Below are 15,084 nucleotides of genomic sequence, written 5' to 3'. Positions count from 1 at the left end.
GGGGAAACTAAGGTCAAGAAGGGGAGAATATTGACATGTCATGGGGTTGGCAACCAATGTCACAATACAATATGTGTACTAATTGTTTAATGAGAAGCTAGTTTGTTCTGTAAACAATAAAAAAAAGATAATGCTTCCCTTACTTCCCTTCTTCTGAGAGTACTCCAGCTCCAATGACTGCACCTAAGAATCCCCCTTTCAGGCTCTGCTTCTATCAAACCAGCCTAAGACGGAGTTGCGCAATGATGAAAGAGGCTTGAGGGGGCTGCTGGTGGGCTGGTACTATTCTACTGCTTGACCTGGGTGAGTTACATGGGTTTGTTAACCTTTTGATAATTCATCAGTCTGGGCACTTATGATTTATGCATTGTTCTGAATTTATGTTATACTTTAACATAAGAGTTTATTAGAGAGAGAGAGACCTGGCCAAAGGAGAGGTTACATAGCTCTTCAAATTTTTAAGTTGAGTACTATTAGCCTCAGAATCAATCCAAGAGTTTCTTGTGCTTGGAAAACCACGAACGCCCTCCAGCATCCTATAAACTACTCACAAAACTCATGGGGCTGGGAGGCTAACTGCAGGGCTCCTACCTACATTATACCATGCTATTTGCTTTCAAGTTGACCCCAACTCATGGTGACCCGCAGGTGTATAACAGTAGACCTGTGCTCTAAAGGGTTTTTAATGGTTGATTTTTCAGAAGTAGACCTTCAAGCCATTCTTCTGAGGTGGCTCTGGGAGGCCTTGAACCTCCAACCTTTGGTTAGTAGCCAAGTGCCCTAGCCATTTGCACCACCCAGGGACTCCTTATCTACATTAACTTGTTCCTAAATTTGTCACAAAAAAACCAGATAGTGCTTATCTAGATAAATGAACTTATTCAGCTTTAATGAATTCTAAAATCTCAGTGGCTTAGTACTACAAAAGTTTGTTCCTCAAGCAAAGTCTATTGTGGTTTAGGCCAGCAATTCAGGCTTCTTTTTCTTGTGGCAACTGTCTCAAGATGTGCTTCTATAATCACCACGGCAGTGGAGCAGAACACCAAAGAAACTTGTGCCAACAATCAAATGTTTCCATCTGGAAGATATATTGGTCACTTCTGTGTACAACCCACTGGCCAGAACTAATCAGAGTCTCACTCCCCAGCACCTATGACTGCGAGGAGGTGGAGTGTGGCAAAATATAGCTATCCAATGTGCTCAGAAGAAAAGAAAGTGACGTAATATGCTAGAAAGCTTTACCACACCATCTTTGGTTTATCTAAAACTGATTATGGATTCATTGTATGGGACAAGGGAAACAGACAGTCTTTTCCCCCCTATATGACTTAAGAGAAGTCCCCAGTAGTACAGTTGGTTAATGTGCTTGGCTAGCCAAAATGTTGGAAATTCAAGTACAACCAGAGGCACCTCTGAAGAGAGCCTCCTGATCTAATTCCGAAAAATCAGCCACTGAAAACCTCATGGAACACAGTTCTACTCTGACACACACGGGGTCACCATGAGTCAGAATCAACTTGATGGCAACTGGTTTACTTGTTTTATATGACATAAACTCTGAGAATGGAGAATGTTTGAGCTTTTTGTATATTCTAACTTCCCACATAAGTGTTTTGTGTATCTGTGTACTTCCCATTTCAGATCTGAAAATTAATCAAGTGGCTTTATAATTTAGGAAGTAGCAACTTAAAATGTAAGAGGATGTTTATAAAGCAGAAGAGACAAGGATGGTGTTATTCCAGATATAAAATACTTTATTTCCTGTAAAAAGAGTTGTCCCTTGCACGTCAGAATGATCCTAATGTCTGGCCATATGTCCTTGAAGTAGCTTTCCTCTGGAGATTGTGGAGACTGGTGTCTCTTGTCTCTTTCTCTCTTGGGAGGAAGTGTTCACCCCTGAGACTGCAGTTCAGGATTAAGCCAGTCTTATACTGTGGGGAAGACCTTCTCTCTTTGCAAAATCCATTAGTCCATATGAATCTACAAGTCATGAACTTGACCTTCCTTAGTCCTCATTGTGTAACTAAATTATATCAGTGCAGAACACATTACATTCTAACATACAAAATGGATGCCAATAAACTTATACATAATAACTGTGCATCAGTAATCCCTGAGGTTACATTAAATACTGAAGGTACACAGCTCTTCCCAAAACCCCTTCTTCCCTGGGGTCACAAAATATACTTTTTCATTCAACAACTGGTCAATTCTTTCAGCAGTTAAACCAGCTATTAGCTTTCAGGAGAGTCAAAATTCGCCTATTTTTAGGATTATATTTGTATTGCCTCGTTCCTTGGAAGAAATAGAAAAATCCTAGAAATAAAACAGAAGAGACTTATTATAATGTACAAGTAGTTTCTATTTTTAACTTGTGTTCTTGAAAATCCCAAGTCATTTGTGAACACAAATATTTTTGGCATTTTCTGTCCCAAATAACAATCCTAGTGCTATTGCTGGAAATCCTGGTGGCATAGTGGTTAAGTGTTACAGCTGCTAACCAAGAGGTCGGCAGTTCAAATCTGCCAGGCACTCCTTGGAAACTCTATGAGGCAGTTCTACTCTGTCCTATAGGGTCGCTATGAATCGGTTTCGACTCGACAGAAGGGTTTGGTTTTTTTGTTTTGGTGCTATTACTATGCCAAAAAAAAAAAAAAATGGAGGAAATATATATATTCACTTACCATCTTTCTTGAAAACAGCATCAACTTTGTGGCCAATTCCAGGAAAGTCATGAGCTATTATTTTGGGATAACCTGCATCCATGGATCGTTTATATTCATCATACCTGGTCAAGAAAGAATTAGCAGTGTCAAAAGCTTTTGCTAAACCTGTAGACTTCTCAAAACCATTACGAGGATCACCAGCAAGAACTGAATAAGAAGTTTTATTTTACTAGATCATTTGTAAAATGGAAGGTGGAGCTCCAACATCTGGTTCTAGTTTTCCAGTAGGCTCCACACTAGGCAGTATTAAGGGGGAATGCTATGAAAGGTAAGTTCCTTTTGGCTGCAATAGCTTTGTAATGCCCTCATTTTTGCATTTTACTTTTAAAATTCTGCCCCACAAGCTCCCTGGACTCCCAGAACAGGTATCACATGAAGGTAATTGGTCAACAGATTAAATGCATGCTGGGATGGCTACAGCCGTCCACAGAAAAGGCAGCTGCTCATGGCAATATGAGACTCATTTTGAAATGTACAGAAATTACTATGCCGAAAGCACTGAACCTCTAAATTTTTCAGCAGTCAATTTTTACCTCCAGTACTTGTTAGCAACAAAGAAGTATGTTTTTCCAGTATCTTCTTCAGAAACAGCGGCATCAATATTCTTCACAGTTTTAGGGAAGCCAAAGGATGTGTAGATGTCCTTGGGGTATCCACGTAGCACATTCTGTCCCCGAGCAGCCCAGTACTTACTACCTGTCAATCAAGATACAGTGATGTAGATATATTTGCTCAAGGCTCCAATAGACAGAGGAGCCCTGGTGGCACAGTGGTTAAGCACATTTCTAGCCAAGTTCTCTGTTTCACATGCTGGAGCAGTGTCCTGACTGCACATTAGAATTGTGTATAGGATCGCTATAAGTCAGGATTGACTTAACGGAAACGGCTTTTTTTTTTTGAGGAAGATTAAAAAAAAAATTTGATACCAACATCCTACCCTATACCAATTAAGTCAGCATATTTTTTAAAGCTTCCTAGGTGATTCTAATCTGCAGCAAGCATTGAGAATGACTGCTTTAGGGGGTTGAGGGCTTCTTTCCAAAGTCAGATGTTGAAATGACTAGAGTGCATTATGCCACCTCAGCGATAAAAAGCTTACTTCTCCAGGTTGCCCATGGCTGTGGAAGTTTCACACCAATGCTATTCTAAGGGGCACAGTGTAGTAATGACCCACAACCCTCAGCCCTGAGTCAAATCATTGCGTCTAACGAGAATAGGTTCCAAATACCTAAATTTATGCTGTGTCCAGATTCTGTGTGTTTGTACTCAATAAGCCCTGCGTTACGTAAAAGTGGTCTTATATCCTGAAGCCAGGATTGGTCTCTTTGCACAAATGTGCTTATGGACCCTTCATGAAAAAGCAGTTTGAAACTGCTTCAATTTCATGGTATAAGAGCTAGAAAGCCTTTTTCAAAGTATTTTGCCCATCTCAACTGTGTTCAATTCTTTGCCTTGAGTGTATGACTTGGGTCAAGTGTCTTAATACTTGCCTGGATTGTGCCATACATGTTTTTTTTTTTTTCAAATACATGTGTTTGGCACAATGTCCTCAAAGCCAAGAGCTTATCACTGGATTGTGTTTCATTCTGATAGAACCAAAGAAGTTTGTGCCATTCCCTTCACAATAATTTAATACTTCTCATGCTTTATGTGCTTATAAACTGCCTGGAAATCTTGCTGAAATTCAGATTCTGTCAAAGACGGTCTGGAGTAGGACCAGAGATTCTATATTGCTAACAGACTTCTGGGGGATGACAAGGCTGCTGCTCTGTGTGCTGTACCCTGGAAGAAGTCTGCAGCTTTCTTAACCAGCTCTCTCCCTCACTCTCAGAAAGGCTCTTTGTATTAAGATAAAAGCTACTGCCATGGAGTCAACTCTAGCTCATGGTAAACCCCATGTTTTACAGAATGGAATTGTTCCGTAGGGTGTCTTGGCTTTAAAATCTTTATGGAAGCAGATTGCCAGGCCTTTCTTTCACAGCACCACTAGGTGGATTTGAACTCCCACCTTTAGGTTAGTGGACCAGCACAAACATTGCACCACCCAGGAAACTTTCGTATTAAGATATATAGGTATTAGGAAATCACACAAACAAAAATATTCAAATCCATACTCTAAAGAATTGGTCCAGATCTTTCGATTTTATTCGTGAGTGCCCCAAGAAATATGGGATGAGTTTTAAATGCATAGAGTCCCTGGGTGGTGCAAACGGAAGGGTGGGAGGTTCGTGTCCACCCAGAGTTGCCTGAAAAAAAGGCCTGGAGATCTACTTCCTTAAAATCAGCAGTTGAAAATCCTATGGAGCACAGCTCTACTCTGACACACATGAGGTCACCATGAGACAGAACCAGCTGAAAAGGCAACTGGTTATTGGTTTTAAATACATAAGTAATTTGCACAGGAAGCATTCATAAAAGTCCAGATTCATAAACAGATAGGTCAGAAAATTTGTATCTTCATGCATTTGCTTTCTATTTAAAATGACTTAAAAATTCAATACTCAATTTGTAATTCAGGTGATGGACTCCCTTGATTTGGTAGGTGAGACTGTTAGATTTTCAAAAATCCAAGGAGAGAAAATACACAATACTATCTTATAGCTCAGTCCAAAACCTCATGGAAAATTAATCCATAAAAATATGCAGAAACATTACCTTTGAAAAACCGGATTTCATCTCTATTAGCAACTTCATAAGCAGCGTCAAGTGTATTTGGCAGATGGGGCCAGAAAACAGAAATGAAATTAAGCTCAACTTCCGGGTAGAAGGGATTTATGCGCATGTAGAACCTGATTTGAAAAAAAGAAAAGAAGAAAAGGTTTTGATCTAATCGCAGGCAATTTATGGCAGGCATTCAGCTCCTTCCTATTGCTGGACTAGTAGTGTCCTGGCAAATGTTTAACACATGGCTTTAAAAAAAAAAAAAAGTCCTGGTTTGGAGATAGGTGGTAGTGCACCATTGTATAATATCCCAGGGTGCAAATAACTCAATAAAATGTAATAAAATAGAAAGCAATGAATTTCGATTATTACTTTTAGTTTTAATATCATTTATTTAATGTAAGTTTATATAATTTAATTTATAATAATGGCTTTAATAACCAACTCTTAAAAATTTAAGAATTGGCTCTTAAAATTTAGCAGTGGGCTTTGGGAAGTAATTAGGAACCAGCTTTAGCACAGCATTGGTTGGAACACAATGGTAATATCCCACATTTAGTAAGCACTTACAACACGCCAATTCCTGTACCTATATCATGTCTTACCTCACAAAACGCCTAACCCATTGCTGTGGAGTGTATTCTGACTCGTAGTGATCCTACAGGACAGAGTAGAATTGTCCCGTAGGTTTCCAAGGAGCGCCTAGTGGATTTGAACTGCTGATCTTTCTGGTGAGCAGCCGTAGCTCTTAGCCACTATGCCACCAGGGTTTCCCACAAAAACCCTGCAAGAGTCAATTACTTTCAACTCACAGATGAGAAATTGAGGTCAGGGAGGCTAAAGGAGGTATCTAAGGCCATGCAGCTGGTAAGAGGTAAAGGTTAATTTTAAACTCAGATGTAGTAGACGCTGTTTTTGTCATCCTTTCATTGGAGGTTTATTCAGTTGATTTTATAGTCCACAGAGACTGGGGCAACTGCATAGCACAGACTGCCATGGGGCCAACCAAAGAGTTTTCCAGACTCCAGAAGGCCCTCAACAAACCAGTGTAGGGAAGGAACAAAAGGCCACACAGGGACTGGTGCACAGGAAAGAATATAGCCTGGCTGTCAGGAATCTGACTTCTAAGTCCACCCTGCCTCTGCCTGCCTCTGAAGCTTTAGGCAAGTAACATCTCAGGTACCATCTCTACACTTCTGAATCTTCATGGCAGAGAAACATTAAAATGATCTCAGTGTCCTTTCAGTTCCTGCAAATCCTAGTTCTGGTCCTGTGCCGTGGAGTAATCCCTCAAATACTTGCTTTGATAGGCATGCCCTGCTATCTTGAGAGCTTTGCTTTAAACCTAACAAAAAACAAACCTTGACACTTCCCAGCAACGAGCCACACCCTGAACAGTTTACGTCCAGCATTATTCTATTCACTCAAAAATAGCAAAGAAAAGAATGGATGGAAAGCACTAGAAGTCAATGTCCTTCTTTCTGGGATAGATATGACCCCGAAGCCAGAGATCAGCAACCATAACTCTTCAAGAAGGGAGCCTCCTTTCTGTGGAGGGGAAGCAAGCCTTTCCGATTGCCCCAGCTTTCTATCTGAGGATGCACTTCAGCAGTACAGATCTTTATGTGAATTGCATCATTCAGAAAGACAAAAAACAAAAAACTTGTTGCCGTTGCGTTGATTCCAACGCATAGCAACCCTGTAGGACAGAGTAGAACTGCCCCATAGAGTTTCCAAGGAGCACCTGGTGGATTTGAACTGCTGACCTTTTGGTTAGCAGCCGTAGCACTTAACCACTACACCACCAGGGTTTTCAATTTAGAAAGAGCATATTATTATTTTGCCTGGTCCTTTAGTATGGAAGGTCAAGCAGGCCAGTCCCCGTATGTGAGAAACCTTGGAGTTTTTGAATCCATATCCTGCAGAGGGATCCCTAGGATCCTTCTCCCAGGAGGATGGAAGTACCATGTAGTGACTGCCCATATCTGCTCATAGGGGGTCCTCATGAACTCTTGTGGATTCTCCCAGCAATTACTCTTCTTCTCTGGGCCACCAGAGGACAACAGAGACCCATTAGGGCCACAGGTTTTGGAAGGGCCATCTTTTGCAGGATGGAAAAGATAAAGCTTAAAAGGTTGCCTTGCCACTCTGGGCTCCAGACTGTATCACCCTATTGGCCTGATGGTACTATGAAAAGGACTGGTATCTCGAATAAAGTACTAAAATACTTATCACCATAAAGAGTGTAGTGAAAAAGTTCCTGGAGTACAGTTCGATTACTGCTCTGTCATCAGTGAACTCTGTGCCCTGAAAGAGTCTTTTCTTCTCCCAGTCTTACTCTACTGATCTGCAAAATGGGATTATATTAACTGATCTTCCACTTCAATAGTATTTTTTCTGAGAATCAAATGACATAACACATGTGGGAAAATACAATTGCTATAAGTAAATTATATTGTACAAATGTAAGCAGTTACACCCGCATAATTATAAATGTAAACAAATATAAGGTAAAAAAACATGTGACGTAGTGGCCCATAGAGTTCATAGTAGTGAATGTTGTTATTATTACAAATACAGAACACAAAGTACATTTGATGTCTTACTTGTCTTTAAAGAACATCACTTCTCCTCGAATCGTAGTTATAGCATCAAAGGTAAGCTTACTGTCGCATGCTTGTGGGGTTTGTGGGGCTATTGGCTTGTTGGGATTTGAGGAAAGTCCTAAAGAGACCAAGAGACCTGGAGTTAGTTTAGGCTGGCACTGAAAACTACATAAACAATGAAAAACAGCTTCTTAAAGGATACAACTAAAGGTTGACCTATTTGAAATGGGTATAAAGGCCAATAGCCTCTTGTCCGGGGTGTTTTTTCTTTATACTCACCATAGATGGCCTGGATGCCATTGACGTCATCCTGAGATAGCTGAACATCACCAGTGAAGAAGTAGTTTGGGTACATTAAAGCCCCAATATCAGTAGAATGAGACAGTCCAAGGGAATGGCCCAATTCATGAGCCGCAACACGATACAAGTTGTAATCTAAAAAAGCCAACAGACCCATTTGCAATTATTTGAAAGACATTCAGTCTTTGAGTCATTTAAGTAAGAAATAATCTATACTCTACAAGTAGTAATGCCTGTATTTTCACAGGGAGGTTTTCAAACATACACAAAACTTTTTTTTTTTTTTTCCGAAAGCGGGAGGAATGAATTTACTAATAGTGAAGAGCCAGGTGAAAGTCTCACTATGATTACACTAATACAATTAAAAGAGAAACTCAGCCAATGGCAGATCAGTCAATCTTGTCATTGATTAGATGGTACATAGTATTTCTCAGAGAAAAAATAAAATTCTATTAATATTTAATATTTTTCCCTATTTACAAAACTGAAAAAACTCCCCTTCCTTTAACTTCCATATAATTTTACTACCGCTGTTAAATTTTGGTGTGTCCTTGTAGTTACAGTCTATGAAGATATCCAGAATAAAACATCAAGGTTTTCAACATTTTCTTTATAGAAGTTTTACAGCAGCATATTTGTAGCCGATAAAATATTGTTATTGGCAGAAGTAACCTTCTCTTAACACTTTTTTAAATGTATCATTAATTTTCTAAGTGACAATAGAAAAATGCATATTTCTGTTGATGTGTTCTTTCAGTTAAATCAACCAATATTGCAATGAACCAAGAAGGGGTGGGGGGAAGATAGAAGTAAAATTGGCTGACTCACTTCTTAAATTGTTGGTCCACCCTTCATCTTCATCAAAATGAACATCCCCTCCGATACCTGGGCCTGGTTGAAAAGCATGAGCAAGATTTCCTCCAGGTCCATCAAAGGGAGAATTGTCACGATGATCTGCAAAACACATTCATCAAAGGTCCCTTTTGGTCCTTGCTTAGGCTAACCCAGGAAGGCAAGCATAGCTTTGTTAAGAAGCCAAAAGACTTCTATCAAATGTGATGTAGTTTCCCTCCTTAAACCTATAAAATCAACACTCCTCCTAAGCAAGGAATTTCAGCTGCAAAGCTGAGGAGGTTTAGGAGCTAGGTGAATTTAAGACAAGAATACTTTCATGATACAAGAGGAACTTACCTCCCCAAACAAAGGATATCATTATGTCTGCTTGATCCTCAAAGACTTTGGTGAACTTCAGGGGTGTGACATCACTCCAGAGTTGAAAGGCTTTCTCAATTGCACTGTCCACATCTGCTTGAGGCAAATCTGGTGTGTAATTTTCAATCCTTAAAATGAAATAGGAGAGAGCAAAGACAAATTAGACTTTATATCTTCCTGCTTTAATGGGAAATAGCATTGACACTCTGCTGGTCAGTCTGGTTACCTGTAGGTCAGGTGTGTTTTCTCCCACTGAGGATTCCCGTCGGTGAGGACAAACTGAGCCATATCGGGCACCCCGCATCTGGGCTGCTTCATCACATTCAGGGTTTCAGCATCTGGCTTCCCAGTAATCTTCAGCCCAAAGAATTCCTGCATTTGCTTCAGCTTTTCAACGACTGGGCTGCTCTTTTTCTGCCTTTCAATTTGATCCCCATCATTCTTCAGGTTGTAGTAATTTTCCAGGTATTTCTGGTAAAAGATAAAATTATTGAAACACTGGATGGAAAATCTTTCTCATAAAAAAAAAAAAAATGACAGCATGAAGTTTTAGCTGAAGAAGAGAACTACTTTTAAGTTTGTGTTTAGGTTTCACGATCCTTATTAGTGGTGAAAATGCAAACTCAGAGTAGAAATCTCCCTACCATTAGTGACACAAAGTAGAAATTACAATTGGTAGAGCCAGATTTGCATACTGCTCCTTTCATTCTTTCTCACCTTCAAATGAAAAAGGAAGATCTATGCCTGGCTAGATGCATTTTTGAGGAAAATGCTATTTCTGACCAAAAAAAGAAAAAAAAAAAAGATTCTCTTTAGAGGAAATGCATCCTTAAATAAACTCCTTTATACTACTGTGGAATTGCACGTGAAATTCATTATTTACCTGGACCATCTCCACATCTTGCTCTTGTGTTTTTGAAGCCGCTGGGAAACCATGAGACCCCATACCCCAGAGAAGGAGCAGGAGCAGAGGAAGGCTGGGCATGCTGGCCATTGTCTTCTTTCTCTGTGCAAAATGACCGAGGGCTACCTACTTGTCTGTTGCTCCAATATCTCAGTGATGAAGCTCCCTCTTTATATATACAGTCCTTGTACTTCCAGAAAGCCGAAGGCTGTCTGACTCATGTTTCACAACATCCTCTTGATTAATGATAAACAGCCTGAGCAATCTTGTTGCAATCTCATGATTAGTATCTCACAGGGTGTGTGCAAAGGAGACACATTCCACTGTGTAAATACTTGTTTGCTCCATTTCATTTGAGAAAGTCCTCTATTGCATATGCAAGTCACAGAGCACGTTGTAGCCTTTTTTAAAAGTGAACTTTGCAACCTTGATTCTGCTGGTTGTCAAGTGCCCTTGAACTCTGAACATACCTTGCTACCAGGGCAGAGGGCAGAACTACTGACTCTGTGTGCCTTATGGCTGCTCAGCACCTGTACTGATTGAAGCTCAGCTCCTCAGGCTGATCTTTGCAGTGGCTCTCCCAAGTTCCCTGGGATTCCCTTTTCCCTTTGCTAAGCCACCTGATGAACTATTTCCATATTACTATAGCTTCCCTTAGTCTTCACTCAGGCCCAGGATTTGAAAGCTTTGGCAGAAGCCCCCTAGTCCACTGGTGGAGTAGAAGATAACTTCCTCCCCTATTCTATATGCATCACGGGACAAATAAAAACCCTTCTCTGAAACGTGTCAGAATGGGCCAGGTAATACAGGAGCTGGCCCCAGACCAAGTGTGAATTGGGTTCTTATTTTTAACCATTCTTGTTCCTCTCCATGTGGGCACATCTTTGCTCCATGAAGGTAGGTGACATTTACGCATCCATTCATGTATTTCTGCATTCATCCATTCAAATTATTTTTATCCTGCACCTTCTGTGCACCAACTACTAAAGGAAAACCAAACCAAACCTGTTGCCACTGAGTTGATTCTATCTCATGGCGACCCCATGTGTTACAGAGTAGAGATTCACTGCATAAGGTTTTCAAGGGTTTGACCTTTCAGAAGCAGATCTTTAGAAGCACCTCTAGGTGGGTGTGAACCTCTAACCTTTCAGTTAGTAGTCTATCACTTAACTGCACCATCCAGGGATCTGTTTGCTAATTAGCCCCCTCCTTAATTATTAAAAAAAAAAAATTAAAGGAGGGGGCTAATTAGCAAACAGATATCTTATGGCTTGCCCTAATATAGCTTTAACAGAAGTCTTAACTGAAGTTCATGACTGCAATCACGTGTAACCAAACTGGCCAGCAAAATTCACCTAGGTGGCACAATTCACTCCTTCCTAGCCAAGCGGCTGACACTTACATTTCAAAGGACTTCAAGCTGAAGCTGATTTTGTCTATAATCAATCATTAACTACCTACCTTTTCTTTGTTCTCTATATTCATAGACCCCTCTCTCCGCTTGAAAGGCAGAGTGCTTTGTGTTCTTACTCAGTGCTGTGCAGGTCTAGGTGTAATATTCCTCAATAAAACTTATTTTCTTTTACTCCTAAAAGAGTAAGAGATTTTATTCTTTGATATTTCTGGTGTCAGAAGGGGGACTTTGAAGTGCATTATCTTTGAAAATCTCCGGGGCATCCGGACACAGGTACAGTACCTGCTGAGCCACTTTGGGCTCTCTGCTTCCGTGAATTCTCGGGAACTGACTAAGGTAAAAATGCTCTCAAATCTGAGCTCTGCTCCCTTACTTTGATAGCTCTACAAGTTTTCTTGTGGATTTGTTTTGGCTCTTGCACATAAAAGTTTGTTTCTTGTTACTGTCATTATACAATGGGGAATGCCATGTTTGGAAACCCTGGTGGAGTAGTGGCTAAGTGCTATGGCTGCTAACCAAAGGGTCAGCAGTTCGAATCTGCCAGGCACTCCTTGGAAACTCTATGGGGCAGTTCTAGTCTGTCCTATAGGGTCGCTTGCACTGCGTTTGGTTTTGTTTTTTTGGTCATGTCTAAAGGAGATTTGGAGCCACCTTCTGGGACTCCTTCTCACTACATGAACAAGCATTATGGTCCCTTATTGTATATGTTCTTGTCTCTGGCATAACTTCTCTCAAGACAGTTTGGAAAATCAGTAGCTACTTTGGGGTTCTTTTGATCTCTCTAAGTTAACTTTTCTGTACAGTAAATTAGAGAACCAGCATTTCCAGATTAAACAGTCCCGGTGAGATGCCTATTTTGATTGGCATATTGGGGCGTCTAAAAGACATCAAGACAGTAAAATTGCTTTGCTGCAGGATACTGTCTCCAAATCAACCAAGCAGAATAAAGAATTTCAACGTTAAATTCAGCTCCCACCCCTTTTCCTCCCCTGATGATTGGCATTTCTTTACACTCTCCTTTGCTTCCCTACTCCTCAGATAACACTTTTTCTGAACTTCCCTTTTCTCCTAAAAAAACCAGCAAATAAGCCCTTGTCTGAAGTGCCCTTTAAAATTCGCCCCAGCAGTGATTCCAAAGATACCCCTCATATTGCTTTTGCCCCATGGACATACCCAGAATTATGTACCATCATGAAAGGTTTTACTAAACTCTATGAGAATCCCTACAAATTTTCCAAAGAATTAAAAATGGTTGTTGAAGCCTACCAGCCTGGGATCCTAATTTACATCACATTTTTCATGTGATTACTGGTCCCAGGGAAGCTCAGTTATGGCTAGAACAGGCAGAACGGGAAGACCTTCAAGGACGGCTTAGGCTTAAACATTGATAAAATGGCCACCAAGCTGTCAGAAGACTTTTGAGCCATTAGTAAAAAAAAAAAAAAAAATACTAGAGGCTATCCCAAAGGCCTTCCCTCTACTAGTTGATTGGACTAAAATTCACAATTGTAAACAAAATAAAGATGAAAATGTTTATTATTATTAGACTTGACTGCTCAAGAGGTTTTCCAAACACTCTGGCCTTACTTTGACTGCACTTGATGCCTCCAGTGCTTTCAATGTTGTTTTCATATCCAGCCTTAAACCTGAGATTTCAGCCCCAATAGTAAAGCAACATTGATTAGACTGGAAGATAGCTCCTACTGTTGAGTTAATCAACTTAAATTATAAACTTTCCCTGACTCTTGAAGTCAAAGGTTTTCTAAGGTCAACAAATTAATGACCCTTCAGTTGCAGCAATTACAAGCCTTCAGTTAAAAGAAAAGTGCTAAACCTTCCCATGGCACAAAGGTGGGTATTTGTTACTATTATGAAAAACCTGGCTATTGGAAAAATGAATTCTATGTGCTAAAAAATAAACAAAAGATTGACATAGTGCCCTCCTCCTCCTCTCCCTTAAAAATATCCTACAATCTGATTCAGAATGAAGGGGCTGTTGCTACAAAACAGGGACTTTTTCTGTGGTAGTTCTTAATGTGCAAGAAGAAATTATTTATTAACAGAGAAGCTTGCCAATTTTTAATTGGCACTAGATCCACCCTATCTGCTATTAAGTTCATCTGCTCACAGAAGTCCCTGCCCCAGAGCTCTAAAACTTCAACAGTAGTGCTGGTCACCAATTAGGAACAAATGTTGATTCATTCTCAACCTGTTTTGATGTCTCTTGGTCCTATTGAAGATTTACACCATTTTTTTTTTTTGGACTTTTTTTGGATCTGAAGAAAACCTAGGCCATAACTTAATCTTTAGTCTTAATCCATCCTTATTTTACTAAATAAAGTCACCCAAGAAGAGCTAGCTAAAGAATTTTCCAAACCCACAAACAGTACTCTTTGTATTGTAGGTCCATATCAACAACTGTGATGAATTCATTTGATTAACCCCCCAAGCAAGGAGGTTAAGTCAGGTTGCTCCCCTTTGCTAGGAGCAATCTAACCATGCCCATATGGATAACCCAACCATCAACAGGCCTATGGGATGGCTTCCGATGTCTGAATGTGCATCAGTTATAACCTTAAAAGCTACTGGTCGATTTGCCACCAACTGGCTACAACACTCAGGTATTTATTAGGTAGCCCCAAACGACAACTTTCGGCTATGTGGAACCAGCCTTTGGCCCTGACTCCAACAAGTCTAGATTGGAAAACATATTCTGGGCCTGAACTGTACTGAAGGATGTATTTTAACTGAACTCCCTTTGCCAGCTAATGTACACATATTAAGAGCTCAATGGTCTTCATCAGTGTTTCACTGGACTGATCATCTAACAGGAGTATTCACACTTCAGTTAGGACTTGAAGATGTCATGGCACATGTGGAAATATTAACCAAGTATATACAAACTGCTCTAAATGACAGTGCCCATGGGCTTCAAGAGATCAATACTGAAATAGCAATGATGAGAAAATTAGTACTCCAAAATAGAGTAGGCCTTGACATACCCACTGCAGCCCAAAGAGTTTTGTGTGGTGTAATAAAACCTGATTGCTGTGTCTATATTCCTGACAATAGTGCTAATATTATACTCTATGTTAATCATGTGCAATGTGTGGTATTTCACATTAATGATCCTGTTCCTTCTTTAACTGATATTACAAGTAATTGGTTTTCTTCTTGGGGTGGATGGTGGAAAAAATTGCTACTTTACTTTGGAATCTTATACACCTCATCATTTCTATTATTGTACAGTCATGTACTGCA

At 40.0% G+C, this 15,084-nt stretch overlaps 1 protein-coding gene across 1 annotated transcript; it reads right to left on the bottom strand.

Moving 5' to 3' along the window:
* Positions 1 to 2,081: 2,081 nt before the first annotated feature.
* Positions 2,082 to 10,548, bottom strand: MMP1 (matrix metallopeptidase 1). The gene is made up of 10 exons (XM_049890506.1): positions 10,389 to 10,548; positions 9,732 to 9,976; positions 9,485 to 9,633; positions 9,122 to 9,247; positions 8,273 to 8,428; positions 7,994 to 8,111; positions 5,382 to 5,515; positions 3,260 to 3,422; positions 2,685 to 2,788; positions 2,082 to 2,316 (listed from the first exon to the last, which is right to left on the bottom strand). Exons 1-10 carry the CDS (start codon positions 10,497 to 10,499, stop codon positions 2,216 to 2,218), a joined length of 1,407 nt encoding a protein of 468 aa, XP_049746463.1. The 5' UTR covers positions 10,500 to 10,548; the 3' UTR covers positions 2,082 to 2,215.
* Between the last annotated feature and the right edge of the window lie 4,536 nt (positions 10,549 to 15,084).

The sequence above is a fragment of the Elephas maximus genome, chromosome 7, assembly GCF_024166365.1.
Source record: "Elephas maximus indicus isolate mEleMax1 chromosome 7, mEleMax1 primary haplotype, whole genome shotgun sequence".
NCBI classification, from domain to species: domain Eukaryota; kingdom Metazoa; phylum Chordata; class Mammalia; order Proboscidea; family Elephantidae; genus Elephas; species Elephas maximus.
Note: the sequence above shows the minus strand (reverse complement) of the source record. Positions and strands in the feature narration are given on the sequence as shown.

Excerpts from the sequence above, each read along its gene's own strand:
- MMP1 (XM_049890506.1), bottom strand. The coding sequence starts at position 10,499 with ATGGCCAGCATGCCCAGCCTTCCTCTGCTCCTGCTCCTTCTCTGGGGT. Across the intron at positions 9,248-9,484 it reads GATATCCTTTGTTTGGGGAG|ATCATCGTGACAATTCTCCC; the intron begins GTAAGTTCCTCT and ends TGTGTTTTGCAG. Across the intron at positions 3,423-5,381 it reads TGAAATCCGGTTTTTCAAAG|GTAGTAAGTACTGGGCTGCT; the intron begins GTAATGTTTCTG and ends CTTGATTGACAG.